The 19,019-nt window shown below is 46.7% G+C and overlaps 1 protein-coding gene across 3 annotated transcripts in view; it reads right to left on the bottom strand.

Moving 5' to 3' along the window:
- Positions 1-19,019, bottom strand: part of HMCN1 (hemicentin 1) — a 279,869-nt gene that overhangs the window by 123,471 nt on the left and 137,379 nt on the right. For all 3 annotated transcript variants that reach the window (XM_076068718.1, XM_076068719.1, XM_032959068.2), the window contains 8 exons: positions 11,066-11,201; positions 9,416-9,528; positions 8,436-8,595; positions 7,292-7,451; positions 6,231-6,358; positions 5,426-5,698; positions 5,040-5,135; positions 4,324-4,518 (listed from right to left, as the gene is read on the bottom strand). In XM_076068718.1, coding sequence (XP_075924833.1) covers positions 4,324-4,518; positions 5,040-5,135; positions 5,426-5,698; positions 6,231-6,358; positions 7,292-7,451; positions 8,436-8,595; positions 9,416-9,528; positions 11,066-11,201 — 1,261 coding nt within the window. The remainder of the gene's footprint in view (positions 1-4,323; positions 4,519-5,039; positions 5,136-5,425; positions 5,699-6,230; positions 6,359-7,291; positions 7,452-8,435; positions 8,596-9,415; positions 9,529-11,065; positions 11,202-19,019) is intronic.

Here is a 19,019-nt window from a genome sequence, read left to right as displayed (position 1 = left end):
ACCCGATTTGAAATCGCTATATCTTGGCAACCACGAACCGCCCATGAATTAAATTCTTACCACTTGAAAGGGCGGCGCATAGAGAGGGCGGGGCATATAATTTCAAATGATTATCGCTAGATGCCTCTCCCAGCGCACAAACAGTCCCTAGCCTCAGTCATTCGCGAGATGGTGACACCGCCGAAACATCGAGATAATTTTATTTTATTATGTTTGATTTTTATTATTTTATTTCCATTCTACGTGACTTTACCGAAAGAACCAAGAAGATTAATCCCTGCAGTCACGAAAGCTTTAAATCAAAATAGCAAACACCGATGAGCACGGTTGGATACGTACGGTGCGGAAGAAATTCCACATACATACGTAATTGCCTAGTTTTTGTTAAATAAAATATACGGTTGTAAACTTTCCAAAATGCAACCATCTCCCGAGGGAGCTCAACAGACAGAGACACACCGTTGGGTGGGACCCTGCATTTTACTAGGGCCTGCCAATTGGGTTGCGTAAATGTTTACAGTTCACTCTTAACCCTACCCTCGGGCAACCTTAAAAAAATTATATGCCCACCTCAGACAGTGCCTTTAATCTTCAAATAATCAAAATAATCACCCCGTAATCAAGGCGTTTTGCACTCCTCTTAAGAGGGTAACCTTGTGTTGTTTAAAGGAAGCCGATGTGGAGTTATTTTGAGTTTATTGCATTCCTCGGTGAGATAGAGAGTGCTATTTTGTTTGCTCACCTCGGTCAAAACGAATGGCTTCTGTGAGATGTTTTGTGTGCGTTATTTACCACTGGGGGCACGACAGATGGAGAGTATTGCAGATCTGGCTTCAGAGAGCACTCTTGTCCGTTATTTGACAAAGCTTGGGCGAGTCGTGCTTCGGCATGTACGTTTACACGTATGAGTTGGTATGGGTGAATTTGCGTTTTTTTGACCAGTGGGGATGAAACAACAGACAAGATAATTCAATGAGTGTGCTGTGCAATATCGGCACATTCCATCTGTGAGCACACTCATTGACGCTAAACTGCATCTCCAATTGATGCACAGTCTCCATCTGACGATGGAATAAATGAGTCGACCCATTCATCTCCATCACATGTCCGTCTGTCCTCGTAAAAAAAAAGATCAGCTGCACGGCCTTCTGGGAGTGCATAATTTCAGCTGCGTTGTTTCAAGGACAGCAAACATCTAAGGTGACAGATCGGTATGATGTAACTAATGTAGAAAATAATATATGATATCCATGTGGTTTTCATACGGTTCGTTTGTTAACAGAAGCTGTAAACTATGGGTGAAATGTAAATGGTTACCCCGAGCCCTCAATACTCTGATAGTGCGCTGTTTTTGAGTTGTTTTGGCGTCTTCTGGTCCAACACCAATGGAGACTAGGCTCTAAGAAAAGCCGTCTCGGGTGTGGACCAATCAAATTCAAGGACTGCATATTATCAGAGTTGTCTTTTTTGTTTGCATTTTGACTGCTTGTGTTGTGGTTATTGCAAACATGATGCCTTGAATAAAGGTGTCAGTTTTTGTGCCAGTTAAAAGGGTAAAACCTATTCCTAAATAAGAATATGTTTTACCCTCTCTCACAATAAAACAGGTCTTAAGATGTTCAAACACCAAACAGAACCATTTTTTTTAGCCAGGAATCAATTCTGCATTAACCAAACACAGTATTTGTGGTGGACATGCAAACAAACGAACACGGTCTGGTAAATATAATATATGGGGCATTGTCTTTGAAGCTGATTGGCCTACACCAGGGACAGCAGCCTTTTTATGGCCTTGTCTCACCAGTGTCAGACCAGAGAACGTCAAAAGGCGAACAGTATAAAGACAATGCAGGTATCAGAGCATTTATAGTTCGGGGTGAGCAGCTCTATTATAGGAACCTTGTTGCCAGTATCAAAGTTTTACCCTTTCTGCCAATAAACCAATTAAATATTTTTTTCATGAAAAACACTTTTCATTTAAAGATGATAGAATATGTAACCCCTCGTGGCTGCAGATGTCATGTAAGCCCATTACATGATCCATTTATGACTATATTGTTTAGCTTGAGAATTGATATTAAACACTGGTGTTATGCCTTGTTTCACCCCTACTGTAAATAAATGAAGAGTACAGAAGTAGTTCCTAAAATGATAGAGTTGATGTTTTTTAATCCACTGCTAAATGAAGGTCTTCCCCATACCGTGTCAGTCATGGGTAGTTTGACCATACTTCACCATGCTGGTCAGTACAGGTAGGTGAATAGTCTCAGACTAGGCTCATATATCACTCCTCATGGTTGTCAGAGATGGCCAGGAATCAAGCTCAGGTTTTCTGCTTCATGGTGCAGTGTGTTAGCCATTGCGCCACCATTCCACTTTCCATCACCAACCAGCATGGTGAAGTATATTAACACGGCGTGGGGAGGCCTTCACCTAGCCATAGATTGACAAGGGGTGGCAAAGTTGATTTTATGACCCTTGGTGGAACGTCAAAAAATATCAAGTGTTTTGTCAGCTATCGGCGGGCGCTGTCTGCAAGTGGCACTGTCGGTTAGTATCGCTGTCAGATAGCAGAGCTGTATGCCAGTGGCACTGTTGAATGGTGATGCTACTGTGGGGTGGTGGTGTTGGTGTCCGATGAGGCTGTCGATTAGTGGTGTTGTCAGCTTACTGGTGATGGTAGCTTTGTCAGATAGTGGTTTTGTGCGCCAGCGATTTTGTGGGCTAGAGGTTTTGTGGGCTAGCGGTATTGTGGGTGAACTGTTTTGTGGGAAAGTGGTTTTGTGGGATAGTGGTATTGTGGGTCAAATGTTTTGTGGGCTAGTGGTTTTGTGGGCTAGTGGTTTTGTGGGCAAGCGCTTTTGTGGGCTAGTGGTTTTGTGGGCTAATGGTTTTGTGGGCAAGCGCTTTGTGGGCTAGTGGTTTTGTGGGCTAGGGGTTTTGTGGGTCAACTGTTTTGTGGGCTAGTGGTTTTGTGGGCTAGTGGCATTGTGGGTCAACTGTTTTGTGGGCTAGTGGTTTTGTGGGCAAGCGCTTTTGTGGGCTAGTGGTTTTGTGGGCTCGGGGTTTTGGAGGCTAGTGGTTTTGTGGGCTAGTGGTTTTGTGGGCTAGTGGTTTTGTGGGCTAGGGGTTTTGTGGCCTAGGGGTTTTGTGGGCTAGTGGTTTTGTGGGCTAGGGGTTTTGTGGCCTAGGGGTTTTGTGGGTGAGTGGTTTTGTGGCCTAGGGGTTTTGTAGCCGAGAAGTTTTGTGGGCGAGTGGTTTTGTGGCCTAGGGGTTTTGTGGCCGAGGGGTTTTGTGGACTAGTGGTTTTGTGGCCTAGGGGTTTTGTTGCCTAGGGGTTTTGTGGGCTAGTGGTTTGTGGCCTAGGGATTTTGTAGCCTAGGGGTATTGTGGCCTAGGGGTTTTATGGGCTAGGGGTTTAGTGGGCTAGTGGTTTTGTGGCCTAGGGGTTTTGTTGCCTGGGGGTTTTGTAGCCTAGGGGTTTTGTGGCCTAGGTGTTTTGTGGGCTAGTGGTTTTGTGGGCTAGTGGTTTTGTGGGCTAGGGGTTTTGTGGCCTAGGGGTTTTGTGGGTGAGTGGTTTTGTGGCCTAGGGGTTTTGTAGCCGAGAAGTGTTGTGGGCGAGTGGTTTTGTGGCCTAGGGGTTTTGTGGCCGAGGGGTTTTGTGGGCTAGTGGTTTTGTGGCCTAGGGGTTTTGTTGCCTAGGGGTTTTGTGGGCTAGTGGTTTTGTGGCCTAGGGATTTTGTAGCCTAGGGGTATTGTAGCCTAGGGGTTTTGTGGGCTAGGGGTTTAATGGGCTAATGGTTTTGTGGCCTAGGGGTTGTGTTGCCTAGGGGTTTTGTGGGCTAGTGGTTTTGTGGCCTGGGGATTTTGTAGCCTAGGGGTTTTGTGGCCTATGGGTTTTGTGGGCTAGGGGTTTAGTGGGCTAGTGGTTTTGTGACCTAGCAGTTTTGTGGGCTAGTGGTTTAGTGGCCGAGGAGTTTTGTGGACTCGTGGTCTTGTGGACTAGCAATTTTGTGGGATAGCAGTTTTCTGGCCTACCGGTTTTGTGGGTTCATGGTTTTGTTGGCTAGCGGTTTTGTGGCCTAGTGGTTTTGTAGCCTAGTAGTTTAGTGGCCTAGCTGTTTTGTAGGCTAGTGGTTTTGTAGGCCAGCAGTTTTGTGACCAGCGGTTTTGTGGGCTAGCGGCAGTATCGGCCAGTGTCTTTTTTGGCTTGTAGTGCTGTCGACTACGAGTTTTGGTTGGTAAAGGTGCTGTGGGTTTCTGAATTAGTCGACGAGTGGTTTCATCAGCTCACGTTGCTGCGCGCCAGCAGCTCTGTCTCACCGTGGACCTTGAGCTGGTACTTGCGCTCGGTGGTGCCGGCCTCGTTGCTCGCCGTGCATGTGTACTCCCCGTCGTCGAATGGCGTCACGGACGGGATGACGAGTAGCGTGCCGTCCTCTGCGATGGACAGCCCCGGCTCGCGGCCTGTCAGCTCGCGGCCGTTCCGGAACCAACGGATCACTGGCTTTGGGGTTCCTGTGTGCGTGTGTGTACGTGAGGAGCAGTGGCGTAGCTGTTAGTGCGCTGCAATATGCACCCAATGACCCGAGTTCAATTACCGCTCAAGGCCAACATCAGTGGTGATAATCTGAACTGGTCTTGGGCCTCCCCCAGGTCGACTCAGCCTCGAATGAGTACCTTGTGTGATGTGTAAACATTGCCACTTGGGAGACAAAGAAGGCCACCTTCAAAGGTGCTCGCTAACAGCACTTGCCCCAATAGTCTATTAAGGCTATATGGGGGATCTTTACCTTGTGTGCGTGAGCAAGCATGGAACGATGCGTTGCGTTCACAAAATCGGTGGAATCATCATCATAATCATCGTCATAATAAATAATTGATCTTTAGACATAACAATTGATTTTAATCACCGAATCGATCCTTCAATGTTTTCTAGAAGAAGAAGAATAATAATGCGTGAGGGGTGACGAAGAGGAAGAAGGAGGAGGAACGATGAACCCCGATCCGTGGGGCTGGGAGCGCGGCTCGGCCGGTACCTTTGGCGGGGCACGGGAATGCGATGCGCTGGTTTGCCACGCGCTCCTGGAAGAAATCATTGAAGGGGGGTCCCACGTCGACAACGGCCGGTGGCTCTGAGTGAGGGCAGACGAAAGGCACAAGAGAGTTGACATGCGCAACACATTGCAGTGTCCAATTTAAACTTGTGGCTATGGACCGTACAGTAAAACTATTGCAGTCTCCGCTCCTTCAATGGAGGAGGAGGAGGAGGAGGAGGATGTAGCCAACCATGCTCATCAGAAGTGCAAGGGAGAAGGACAAAAACTGAACGCAAAAATCAGTTCTCAGAAAAACAATCAGGTGGGCAGTGATGTCAGGGCCCTGCTATCGGTGGGCAGGTATGTTGGGACAGCGTCGAGCATACCCTGGACCTCCAGGCGGATTTCTGTCTGGTCGCGGCCGGCTGAGTTGGAGGCCACGCAGGTGTAGGTGCCGGCATCGGCGAGGCGAGCGGCGGCGATGGCCAGAGACCCCTCGGGGCCCTTGGTGGCGGCGGAGCCGTCGGAGCCCAGCTGACTCTCGCCACGGAACCACGCGATGTCGGGCGCCGGCTCCCCGTACGCCACGCACGGCAGCTCCGCCGTTTCCCCCAGCAGCACCTTGACGATGCGCGGGCCCGGCTGGATCGCGGGGGGCACTGCTCCGCCGAGGGGCAGGAGGGCAGAGGAAGGGAGGGCGCACAGGGAGGGCGTCGGGTTGGGGTAAAAGTGACTCTCAGTACAAAACGGACAGGGTGGCGCCGAGGTTACGGCGGCGCTTGACCCACGATCGGAGGCTCAAAGCACGGTGGGCGCAATTGATCCAACTGTGGTCGACAAAATGCGACGTTTCATTTCCCACTTTGGGAAGTGCTACTTCCAACAAAATCAAGAGAGCAATGTATAATTTCCACCAATAGTTCAGGGCTGCCAACAGAGGTGACCCTGCTGTTCATTTAAGCATGGAGAACGTTTGGCTAGTAGTGCAGTATGTGAATGTTGCCTTTGACTTGCAGTTCGCAAAGCAAGGATGGCTTTTTGTTGACAGCACGCTTTTTCCATCGGCATTCATTGCTTGATTACACCTCAAAGATACCCCTCCCAATATCCACACACGTGCCTTCAATAATAACAGCAGGGGACAGACTAAAGAGCTGGCCTTGGTGTAGAAGGGCTGAGAAGGCTTCTCACCTAGGACGGAGAGCTTGATGGCCTGGGTGATGTTACCAGCAATGTTGGTGGCCACGCACATGTAAGTGCCACTGTCTGTCACGCGAGTCTCCAGCACCCTCAGGGAGCCAGTGGGCAGCAGAGAATGCCTGTAAGCAACACACGCGATAAAGTCACAAAAGTCAAGAGTGATTTCCATGCTCAAATGTACTTATGTATGCTGAGCTTATTTCGCACGGCACGTAGCCAACCGTGCTAATCGGTGTGTGCAGTTCAAAGGAAATGGGTTTTCAATCTAGATTTAAAAGCGCATAGCTCCAGCGGCTTCGTGATATCTGAAGCAAGAGCGTTCCTGACGGTCACATAAACGCATTTGCAAGCGTGCAAGGCAGTGACCGTCTTCATTCGATGGCCATCCAAAAGCCGCTGGGAGGATGGGACCCTTTCTTCATCATGCAAAAAATAAAATCCACATACCAACGGCAGATGCCACCTTTCCAATCTATCAACGATTATATTTACTGCTGATGTCCAACACAGTGATATCGAGTCTACCCCCCCGGCAAGGACAGTTTAACACATAGGCTTTGGCGACCAATACTTTACTATGCTGCTCAAAACGTGCCACTGATGAAGCTGGTTGTAATCACCAGCGAAACGTCATACTCAAATTGTAAGTGTTGTGGGTTTACTCTCCCACGCACCGGTGTGCTGAAGTAATAAACAATTGGCACGTTTTGTTAACATGACAAACATTACTAATTGGCTGTGTTGGGTGGTGATGTGTTTTCGACACATTTATATTTATGTGACCTAACCCAAAAACGTTTATTATGAACTCCTGCGAGGATTTGAACTCTCAACTTTCCAACTGTGAGCCAAGCCTTCTGACCAAAACAGGACGCAGCTGGGGGAAGCTAACAGTTGTTATTGTTGTTGTTTTTCTAAGGGGAAACCGGAGCTTTGGCAAGAAAATCTGGAAAGTTCAACGCAAGGTTCAGGACCACCGACAACGATGAGCGGCGTGCCCAACCACTCGCTCGGGCACGGGGATCTGCTGGCGTTGGCTGCCGCGCGATCACCTGGCGGAGGCGAGCGACACGGGGTGCCGGTCCTTGGCCCAGGTGACGATGGGAGGGGGCACGCTGTGCACTTCGCACGGCAGGGTGACGTCCTCGCCAGCGACCACGGAAATCTCCGTGGGCACCCCCGACCGCCCCGTCCCGTTGATCTTGGGCTTGACTGCACGCGACCATGACCACGGCACAGCAGGGGACCACGCGGCTTAGAGTGAAGCCCCGCCATTGCTGATGATGGCGGCAGTGGGACAACGTCTGATGTTGGGACGGCATTCGTCTTTGCTGTTGGCCCTGAGCAGGCTAAATACTGGACCAGAACTGCTAAGGGAAACAGTTGATGGAAGAAAATGTGGGAGGCCTTTACCAAGCAGTGGAAAGTTACAATCTTATCTTTACAGAGTAATGAGCAAACCTGTGATGCGTGAATTAAGTAAAAGCAAAATTGATGGGAGCAAATGATGATGAATGGATTGGATGGATGGAGAATGAGTGGTAGCCATAGAGAAAGATTGTGAATGAGTGGTAGCCATGGAGATAGATTATGACAAGGGAGCAGGAACAATGGTGGTTATAAGGTGGAGATTAAAGGGTCGTGGGATGAGCTCATAAAAAAGGTGAGTGTTGAAAGAAGAGCGGAAACTAGTGAGCGAAAGTGACTACTTAACGTGGGGGGGAAGTTTTTTCCAGTGAAAGTGGGGGGGGGGGGGGGGGGCGGAGCACAGGGATGACGAGGAACAGAGAAAGGCAATGAAGACTGAGAATGTAGAGGGCAAGCAGGGACATAGAAGGATACAAGAGTGGCAAGATAGGGTGGGGCAAGATCGTGTAGGGATTTGTAGACCTGGTTGAGGAATTTGAACCGGTAATGGTAGTAGACAAGAATAACAACAACAGCATTGAGTTCCCATAAATGAGAGGCGGGGACTCACCGTGGACTCACCGTGGAGGCGAGGACTCACCGTGGAGGTGAGGACTCACCGTGGATTCACCGTGGAGGCGAGCACTCACCGTGGACTCACCGTGGAGATGAGGACTCACCGTGGATTCACCGTGGAGGTGAGGACTCACCGTGGACTCACCGTGGAGGTGAGGACTCACCATGGACTCACTGTGGAGGTGAGGACTCACCGTGGATGCGGGGACTCACCGTAGACCGATAGCTGCACCTCTCGGCTGGCCGAGCCGGCCGCGTTGCTGGCCGTGCACACGTAGGTGGCCGCGTCGTCCCCCGTGGGGCTCGCGATGGTGAGGCTGCCGCTCGCGTCCGTCACGAGCCTCCTGCTGCTGTGCGGAATGGGGTCCTTGCCCTGCGAGGGAGTGGAGGGAAGCCACCGCCATCGAACGCCTCGCCATGCCTCTCCTGTGCCATCTCGTGCTAAGCCCCTCTCCCTCTCTCTTTAGTCCTATGCTTCAACAGCCAGGGACTCGGCGAAATTGCATTTCATTGTGAATTGCAGATCTTTATTGATAAATATGTGAAACATTTACATTGTCATTCAAGAACCAAGACTACAAAGTGGTTTTCGATAAGAGGGGAAAAAGCACAGCAGGTAACGTGTAACAAACGCGGCGTGATGCACCCTCAAAATTAGGGATCGATGGAGATTGTCCGGGCATGAATTGCGTCTCTAAAGAAGGATTATAAGCGCCTGAGCATCATGGGGATGGATGACGGTGATGAGGCTGCTCCTTTCTGGCTCCTCCCCACCACCTACCCCCTGCATCACTCTCGACTGAACCCCCCACCCTCCTCGTATTTGCTGATGAATAGTAATTAAAATGATGATCGGTGATGGTTGATAGTGATAATAATGATCATTATTGATGGATGATGATCGTGATGAGAAGGATGATAAATGCTTGTTATAACATTTTTGATTTTTAATGTTGGTGATGATAGTCGTGCCACGTATTAATCGGCTTCGACATTAACAGTGCTTGATGGTGACAATAATTATATAAAAAAAGGTGATTATAAATGTGAACATTTCAAATGTAATGAATATGACGATGATTAGTAGTGGGCGAGTGATGATGGCGACGATGCCGACGATGACGACGGTGACATCTAAGAGCAGAATTTCCGCGCCGTGTGAAATAGTCCACATTGTCATCGCTGATGCCCACCTTGGTCCAGCTGATGGTCGGCTTGGGAACTCCATCGGCCTTGCAGGGCAGGGTGATGGAGACGCCCTCCACAGTGCTCGCGATGGGCGACGCCGGCTGGATACTCGGCATGACTGAAACGAAACACAGATCGCGCCCTATTCAATGCCCTCTTCCGCTGAGCCACCCGGCCAGCCGTAGAGCGAGCGGCTCGCGACTGGAAGGTTGCCAGTTCGAAAAACTGGTTGGGGGTTGGCTCAGCCCATCATCCCGCTGGGGTCGATAAAATACGTACCACTTTGTGCGTTGTCCTATGGATAGACCTGTTTCCAACACAGGAATGAGGGCTTTACACCGCTGGCTCAGGGCTGTAAACCAGATTTGAGCGCTGCCGCAGTGCTTATTTGAGAAGGAAATCACTTGACTTAACTAGTCACTAAGTTAAGATTGGACTCGTCACTAAGTTAAATCAAGTGATTCGTTCAGTGTTTATTAGGGGTGTAACTATGCGATGATTAACATCGATTAACATGGAATCTTTATATGAAGCTATGACTTATGAATCACGTGCATAATACTTGTCAATGTTTAATTGATCTGTACATGTTATATGTAATAGGTTCCTGTGATCACTATCAGCCACTAACTACATTTTCCATATAAAAAAAATCAACAAACTAATATGAATTGCGAACCCAAGTTGTGCCAATCAATAGACCCCTCATATTTATACAGGATACATACTCTGAGATGCATCTTCAATTTGCACAGGTGGATACCTCTGAGTCTTATTACAGATTAGTTGGTATCTTAAGACGTAATGTTACGCAGTACCACATTTTCTGTTTCCAAAGCCACATAATCTGTGATCAAAATGTGAAATAGGGGATTCATTTCTACGTCAATATTCAGTTACCTGATTAATTTGCATAATACTAACAATAATAATAATGCCAATGATCTACCCAGGAAAGTCCCAACATGCTCGTCCTGCACTGGAATGTTTGACCACAGAACTCGAGAGAGAACAATGCATACAACGGAACAGAAATAAACGCTCAAAAGGTCCGCACAGATAGCTTTACAAACACACTTTGCTGTGCTGCACATCAATGAGACAAATCTGCACCCACGCTTTGCACAAAGCACACTCATACCGATGCACACGTAGACCCAGTGACATACGCACTCATATATAGGGGTCAGTGCCAGGGCCCAGGTATAAGTGTTTTCACAAACACCCTCTCATACACAAATCACCTACAACTCAAACATCCTCTGTATATTTACATACAACGCTCACTTGTTCGTGAGGATGTGTTCATGAGGATGATGGCGTGTCTGTGAACACTGATGACGACACGTTCGTGACAACGTCTTAAATATATGTATCAGTCTGCACTCGAGCTTTCAATTCGTGCCGCTCTTCCCGACCCCTAATTCGCGTCGGTACGGCTGCTAAATATCTTAAACGCAATGACATTTTAAATCTCATTCTATTTTTTTGTGTACCAGCGCTTCGGTACGCTTTGCGAATCTCCCTTTTTACAAGCGAATACCGATCGATCGATCGACACGAATCCACGAGACCTTGCCTCCGCCACCGCGCCGGATCGACGGCGCCAGCGCCGCCGCCCGGCGCTGCTCAGACGGCGCCGCGGCCACCCTCACCGTGCACGTTGACGGCGACGGACTTGTTGAAGGAGCCGGCCACGTTGGTGGCCATGCACACGTACTCGCCGGCGTCCCCGAGGCTCGTGCCCTCCACGTGCACGCTCCCGTCGGCCCGCACCTTCTCCGGGGAGTACTGAGACACACGGTGGCGGGGAGGGGGGAGAGGGCGTGGGGTGCCCGCACGCGCACGATGTTCAAATGGAGCGGTGGCTGGGTGGCTGACAGGTCACAGCGCCATCGCGCCTGGCACCAACTGAGGTCCTGGGTTCGAATGCAGTCGTCTGTGTTTAAACCGGGTTGTCGTGTGTAGCGAGTTGATGGTTTTATTCCAGTCACCAATGACTCTTATCGACTTTGGTTCTGTTCTATGAGGTCGGCAGACTCAGATGTCCTTTGCATCCCCAGAATGAAAGTCAAGTACATGGGCGATCTCTGGGCCTTCTCTTCCGTGGCCTCTAGACTGTGGAATTAACTGCCGAAGGCCGCCGGGGAGTCTGGTTTGGCTGGGATCTGCAAGTCCTGCCGCCTACAACATTTCTCCTTCAGAAAGCGTTTCCGATTTTAACTCAGAGCCACTTCTTACCCAACCCCCTCTACCACCATTGTCATGATTATTATTGGGAAGCTACTGGAACTATCCACTTTTAAATTCAGATTGAAAAGTAATTTCTTTAGAACTGCTTTTTAGTTTGTTGTTTTTTCCTTCGCACCACTGATTAGCACGGTTGGCTGCGTACAGTGCGAAATAAGTTCAACACCCATATGGGATGTTAAGTGCCATGAGGTTTTTGAAAGTTGCTTTATAAGCTGTAGGAATGAGTATTACTTAAATTGACTCAATTCCACTCTGAAAATTAAATAGTAATTTTGACTGTTACGTGACGTACATTACTCTCTCATGCAGAGCGGGTCGGAAAGTGTTTCACTCTGCTATGTGTGGGTCCGATGAAACTTGAAGGGATCTCAGGGCTAGCTCCGTGATATCTGCATCTGTTGGCTGTAATCTCACGCAAATATTTGACCTGCTCTGTAAATAAATAGATCTAAATTATGCTATGTCTCTTGAGATGATTCCAAAAGCACAATGGGGAAAAAATTGGGGGGAAATTACAAACAAATAAAAAAAACCCATGCCATAACTATGGACAGCCAGAAGTCTGAGAGGACCTTTAATGCCTGCCCCTGTCATTGAGTCAACATCGCAATGTACGTCTGTGTGTATGTTGAAATTATTTCACACCGTACGTAGCCAACCGTGGTAATCGGAGGTGCGATGAGCCGGCACCACCAAGATGCCAATTTCAGCCACACTGGGTATTTACCGGTTACATTTTACTAACGATGACGATATTGACAAGTTATAATGAAGCTAACATTCATTTTAAAAAAGAAACCCCTTTAAGTTAACTAATAACTTGTGTCCTTGCTTCCTTTGCCTGTAAGATCGGCACTTGACTAGAATTGATTCAAGCTCGCCTGACCATTGCTGATGAGACACTGTGGGTCAAAACCAGTCCGGAGTTTGCTCGTATTGAATCAATACTGCTGGATTTATGTACTCCCAGATGGCCGTGCAGCAGATTGCTTGTCTCCTTATTTATTTTGTAACTTGTGTGTGTGTGCGTTTTGTGCGTGGATTTTTAGTTCTAAGAATGTTAATCATCGTCTCTTATCTAGATATTTTTAGTGGCCTGATGAGGGCATTTAAAATGATGTCCAACATAAACGTCAGTATCTAGATTTCTTTCCAGATTGCTGCTCAAATAAATGTATCTCTTCATACTGTTATTACAAATATAGGTCAGGGCATTTCATCCAAAGCATGAAAACAAATGTACAACCCGAACACTATGAGAGGCACTGTATATTTATGGGAACTTTCATTCATATTTATATTGTTTAAAAAAGTTCAACACAAACTTCCGCACGTAATGGTCCCATTAAATTCAAAACAAAGTTTAAAAATATATGCGTGTGTGGTTCCATAAATTTTGGTAAAGCGAAACAATAAAACGGTTATGTTTGAACGTTATTTATGCATTAAATATTTGACCAGCTTGAAAATAAACACATTACATCACGTCTGAGGGAAAAAAAATATGACTTTGTCCCTCATAAACATTTCATAATTAAACAGTCGAATGATGGATTGTAGAAAACCCCGAGTTGCTAAAGTTTAAGGATCTGTTGGTAGTTGAACACATTAAATAAAATAACTATACAACCCCTTTTACATTTTCATGCCAAAATCATGTCATTTAGACGTTTTATTTAATTATTTTCTCGACTTACACCACATATACAGCAATATTCTTAGCTCTTTTGGTAAAGTCACGTTGAAGGGAAACAATAAAATTATAAAATATATATCAAACAATAAAAATTGTCACGTCGTTTCGACCATAACACAAATGGTCGTCATCAGGTGTGTCGGTTCGCATTAATTAATTTATTTGTAAAGGTGTATTTATTTATTTATTAAAAACCGTCAGCGCCATGCGCAGCGATTTGGCAGTTTGTTTAGAAGGACTAGTCCATCTATGTTCTGAGAAGAGGAGGGGGGAGATGAAAAATTAATGTATGCTGTCTGAAAGCCACTGTAAGCGTGAACAATCAATTAAGACCTGGAATGGTTTATCAAATCTTTCCAATGATTGCTAAGCCAGAATCCATCTTCTCGGTTGAAATTGTCTCTGTGCTTGTATATGTGGATAGCCTCATGAACGAATCTCTCATGGTAGCCAGATGGCTTACAAAGAACCTCTGTCTTGGAAAAGTCAATGTGCCTTTACCGAAAGAGCTAAGAATATGAATTACTGCAGTCACGAAAGCTTTAAATCAAAATATACAGCAATGTTTTAATCATGAAAAAATACAACTAAATAAAAAGTTACATGCAATAATAACTATATATATTTTCAAGTTCTTGTATGCCTTCAACAAATAATATATTTATACAAAAAACAACCAAGGGGTTTACAAAATAAAACAAAATCTAACAGTAAGCAGTGATAAATAGCAACGGTGAAAATTCCACATTTCTGTGGTAGGGGAAAGTCTTTCTTCATTCTAACTGCCCACAAACTGATGCCACTTTATTCATGCCACCAAAGTCCAACTCCCCAACCGTTTGAACTGGCAGTCAACAAGTGCATGCATACAAAGGCCCCCCGTATAGCGTTTAACATACTATAGGGGCAAGTGCTGCTAGTGAGCACCTGTTAAGGCCAGTACGGTACACAAGGTGGCAGCTGGGCCAGCACCATGCTCGGCCGCCTTTGTCTCCCCAGTGGCGATGTTTACACACCGCACCAGGTACTCATTTGAGGCTGAGTCGACCTAGGGGATGCCCAGGACCGGTTCAGATCATCATCACTGGGTGTTGGCCGTGAGCGGGAATCGAACCTGGGTCGCCAGGTTCGTAGCGCAGCGCCCTAACCGCTACACTACCGTATATGCACACAGATACGTACACACACAACACACGCACTCACTTGCACCACCCATAAGCGCGTATAAATGGGATTAGCATGAACCTCATTAAAGGACAAGGTCGGCAACAACAAAAAAAGAAATCACGCCTGTGAGTGCAAAAAGCCGGCCTGTCGTGCGTAACATAAACAAAGCATTCCATCACATCGAGCAGCTGTGTTGCACATGTGGACCCCCTCGACCCTAGCCTGCTCCATGTGCCTGGCATGCAATGGTCGCCCCCGCAGAAATCCCAACGATAACCCCGCCGCACCGCCTGACATCCACCCCGGGGGTTTCATTGGCGTTAGTGACGCAGCCCATCCGGATGGATCACAAATGCGAAGCACGTCGGGGCGGACGGTGATGCGTCGGTATAATATGCACGAATACAAGAGTGGGTGAATGGCATTGCAGAGCGTCTAGCAAGTGGTACCTCACTAGTTTCTGGTGACTTCTGGCATGGTCGGGTCACTGATTCATTTAGGCCCCCCTACTGCTGTGGGTAATAATGTGGTGGAGTGTGTTAACCACGACGCAACCTCTCCTCAGATGTGTGTCTTGTGTGTCTGTGTGTACAAAGACTAAAACAAAGATCCCCTAAACAGACTATTGGAGCCAGCAAGTGCTGTTAGCCAGCACCTATGAAGGCCGGCACGGCACGGCACTCGAGGGGGTGAGTGGCCAGCACCGTGCTCGGCCGCCTTTGTCTCCCCAGTGCTGATATTTTACACACTGCACCAGGTACTCATTTGAGGCTTAGTCCACCTAGGGGAGGCCTTGGATCGGTTCAAATCATTGTGTCTGGTGTTGGCTGTGAGCGGGAATCGAACCTGGATAGTTAGGTTCGTAGGAAAGCACGCAAACCTCTATACCACCGCTCGTGGCTGTGTACACACACACACAATATGGTTGATTCGTGATTGTAAGGTACGAGTCGGAATTCAGGTGAGAGTTGCTTCAGTCCACCGTTTCCTTCGGATTGATAAAATAAGAACCGCTTTGCCGGAATTCAACAGTGGCCATCCGATCAAAAGATCAACCCCACCATGGGAATGTGGAATTTCCACCACAGGGTCATAAGAAACATCCCATCGTTCATCTGAGTAACGCGCCGTTTTAAATTGGGACTTATCCTTACATTTTTGTAACAGTATTGACCCATAAGAAACTGACATGTGATATCAGGATCAGACTAGCTATTTATACTGGAGGAACCCGATGAGCTATAAAGCTTTTTTTCAGAGATGTCCAGTCGGGGTGGGTAAAAACGTTACATGTGCACATCCATAAGCAGCCTTAAAACAACACAGCCCTTGACGAGCGTGGAAGGTTTCTCGATATCCCAGCGACATCGAGAAAAGTGGGACAAATGCTGGCATTTATTTTCACACCCCTGCTCCGTGTCCATTTGTGCACACAGCTGTTAAAACTTGGAAAGATGCACGGAGCGCAAGAGTCTCGCCAAAACCAAACGCTGCCATTGATTTCCCAGAGGAGCAATGGGTGTTGAAGTGCGTGAAAAGAACAAAAACGCTCTATATGGAAAGAGCAGCGATGTAGCTTGATAAGACATGGTTCAAGAATAATCTTGCGGCCAACGTTTTGTAACTTTGAAAGACGTACACAAGCACCGACTTGGAGCAACTCTTTCGCTGAAAGGCAGAGGGAAGGCACCTTCTTGCCTCCCTGTATCATCGAAGAAGGCAGCAATTGAAAGATGGACCCTTGAAGGATGCCAAGCAAAAGCCATTCTCCAAAATATCCTGTGGTTCAGTTGCGGTCGGGGATTTTGAAACAACGCATACTTCGCTCTGTCTCTAGATACTTAAATCGTTCTTCGGACGTGGTTAAACACAATACATATATACGACCCTTAGCTAAAGAAACAAATGGCAAATGTAGTTTGTTCAATAATATTTCATACATTCACCACTAAAGTCTAATTCACCAAGGAAAACAGTGGACTGGTTTCAACCTCACTAGATCTCATCGGCGGTATAAATAATGTAATGCACGGCACTTTGATCATTCCAATGCTGGATGAAGGCCTGTCATGCCTCTCGGTCATGGGGGGGTTGTTTGACCAAACCTCACCGTGTTGGCCAGTGTAGGGTGCGGTGAAGGGGGTGGCAGAGACCAGCTCAGATACTGGTGTTCACCATAGCCGGGAACGGAACTCGGGTCGCCAGGTTCATAACACTAAACTAGACTATTTAAAAAAATAAGTTTATTTTACCAGGTAAGGCCCACTGGGCTATACAGCTATTTTTTCACAAGCGACCTGGCCACAAATTACGGGTCAACAAAGTGGCTTAATACGCGGATATTTTAAGCAAGCAAATTACCTAAACGCGTGATGTTTATTCTAAATGTGGAGGGAAAAACTGGAGGACTCACGGGGAGAACATGCAAACTACAAATATATAGGTGCCAGTCGGGATCGAACCCACGACCTCCTACATACCAGGTGAGGGAGATAATATCTCGCCAACACGGCGCCCCAACACACTGTGACACCCCACTCCAGGTGTGTAACTTGTTAACTCAGTGTTACTGATACTATGGACAAGAGTCAGTCCACTGACAATGTGCAGCGAAAATAAATGGCACTGCGTGTATACAAATGTTGATAACTTTGTTCAATGACGAGCCTCCCAGCCACTGCTGACTTTCAACCCAAGTGTTGCTCTTTTCAACTTCAGAGGGGCCCATCTAGGAGCTGATAAATAAACGCAACCGCACGAGTCTGTTTAACAAACGAACGGGTGCGTCCCCACGCATAAACAGGTCCACCCGGCCAAAATGAATTGTGCACCAGTGTTTTTTTCCCCATCAGCATAAAAAGAGAACAAATCAGCAATGTGAATTAAAAAGTGCAAACCAGTCCAGTGCACGTCGACTTAAACAAATGCTGCTGGGAAACATTGGTCATGCCATTTAGTTGATGAAACAAAAGGTTATTTGTGCATTTTAATATCACCAATTAATGTTATTTAAGCACCACAATCGACCAGGACGATGGCATAATGATTTTAGTTTGGAGTAGAGATAATCGTGACTGGGGATTTGAACTCACGATTTTGAACACACGATCTCACGAACAGGGTAATGAGTTTTTGCTTTTATTATTTTCAATTAATGTGTATTTTTAATTGTTCATTAAAATACATTTTTAATTTGTATTTTTGTTTTTTTGTTTTTATTATTTTTCATTTTCATTTTATTTTTATTATGTTATTTGTATATACGTGACTTTCCCGAAATAACCAAGAATTGGGTAATGCTGTTCGTCCACCCAACCCGCATCTGGGCCGTTCATTTTTGGCACGTGTCGTGACGGGTACTGCAAGATCCGACCGTGTCCGTCCAGTGCTCGCTGAGCTGCATTGGCTTCCAGTTGCCGAACAAATACATTCTCAGGTCGCACTCATTACACACAAAGTGCTGTCCACAAATGAACCACAACACCTTGCTGATCTCGTCAAGGAGCATAAAGCCACCGTCACGCAAACTCCGGTCATCCTCGCAGCGGCTGTTGGCTAATTACCGAACAAAGACCATCACCGCATCGCGCGCTTTTAGATGAGCTTCCGCGGCCGTCTGGAGTGCTCTTCCTTCCGATATTAGGAAGCCACTGGAGCACTTTTAAATCTAAATTGAAAACTAATTTCTTTAGAAATGCTTTTTGTGTGTAGTTTATTTTCCTTGCCCCCTGCACCTACGATTAGCACGGTTGGCTACGTATGGTGGAAAAGAAGTTCAACATACATATATACATACTCTTTGGTTCTTTCCGTAAAGTCACGTAGGTAGAAAAATAATAGATCACGACATTTCGATCGCAACAACAAGCAATCGCCTCCTTCCGCCCCCCCCCCCTTCTTTCTTCCCCCCCTACTGCCGAGGCCTACTATATAACCTCGTGCCACGGCAGATCTCTCTCGCCTACTTCAGCAGTTGTTTCCTGCTGTGGTTGTCCCACCTGATGACGATTGCTTGTGTTGCGCCCGAAACGTGGTGATCTATTATTTTTCTACCTACGTGACTTTACCGAAAGAACCAAAGAGTATGGATTCCTGCAGTCACGAAAGCTTCAAATCAAGATTGATACATATATACAGTTTAACATTTAGGTTTTCGCGACCAATGTTATCCATAATAAAGATTTATTTGGGTCAGATTGCGTAAATATACATGTTTATATTAACTGTGAATAACCCAATCAATAATAAGTACTGCGTATTCTCAGATTAAAATGATCCATTGTAATTTACATGAATACATTAACCCCCCTCTGATAGGCTCACAGTGACGACATCACCTTTACTCTATTTAAGACCGAAACAGGAAGACTTCTTTACAATTCTGGAAAATCGCCTAATTGAAGCTGGTTGTTGTAATCACCAGCGACACGTCACGGTACTTGAATTGTAAATGTTGTGGGTTTACTCTCCAACACATAACCGGCGTGCTGAAG

Source organism: Petromyzon marinus, chromosome 22, assembly GCF_048934315.1.
Source record: "Petromyzon marinus isolate PM22_M1 ecotype Great Lakes invasive population chromosome 22, UKy_Petmar_22M1.pri1.0, whole genome shotgun sequence".
Taxonomy (NCBI): Eukaryota; Metazoa; Chordata; class Hyperoartia; order Petromyzontiformes; family Petromyzontidae; genus Petromyzon; species Petromyzon marinus.
This window is presented reverse-complemented; position numbering and strand designations above follow the sequence as displayed.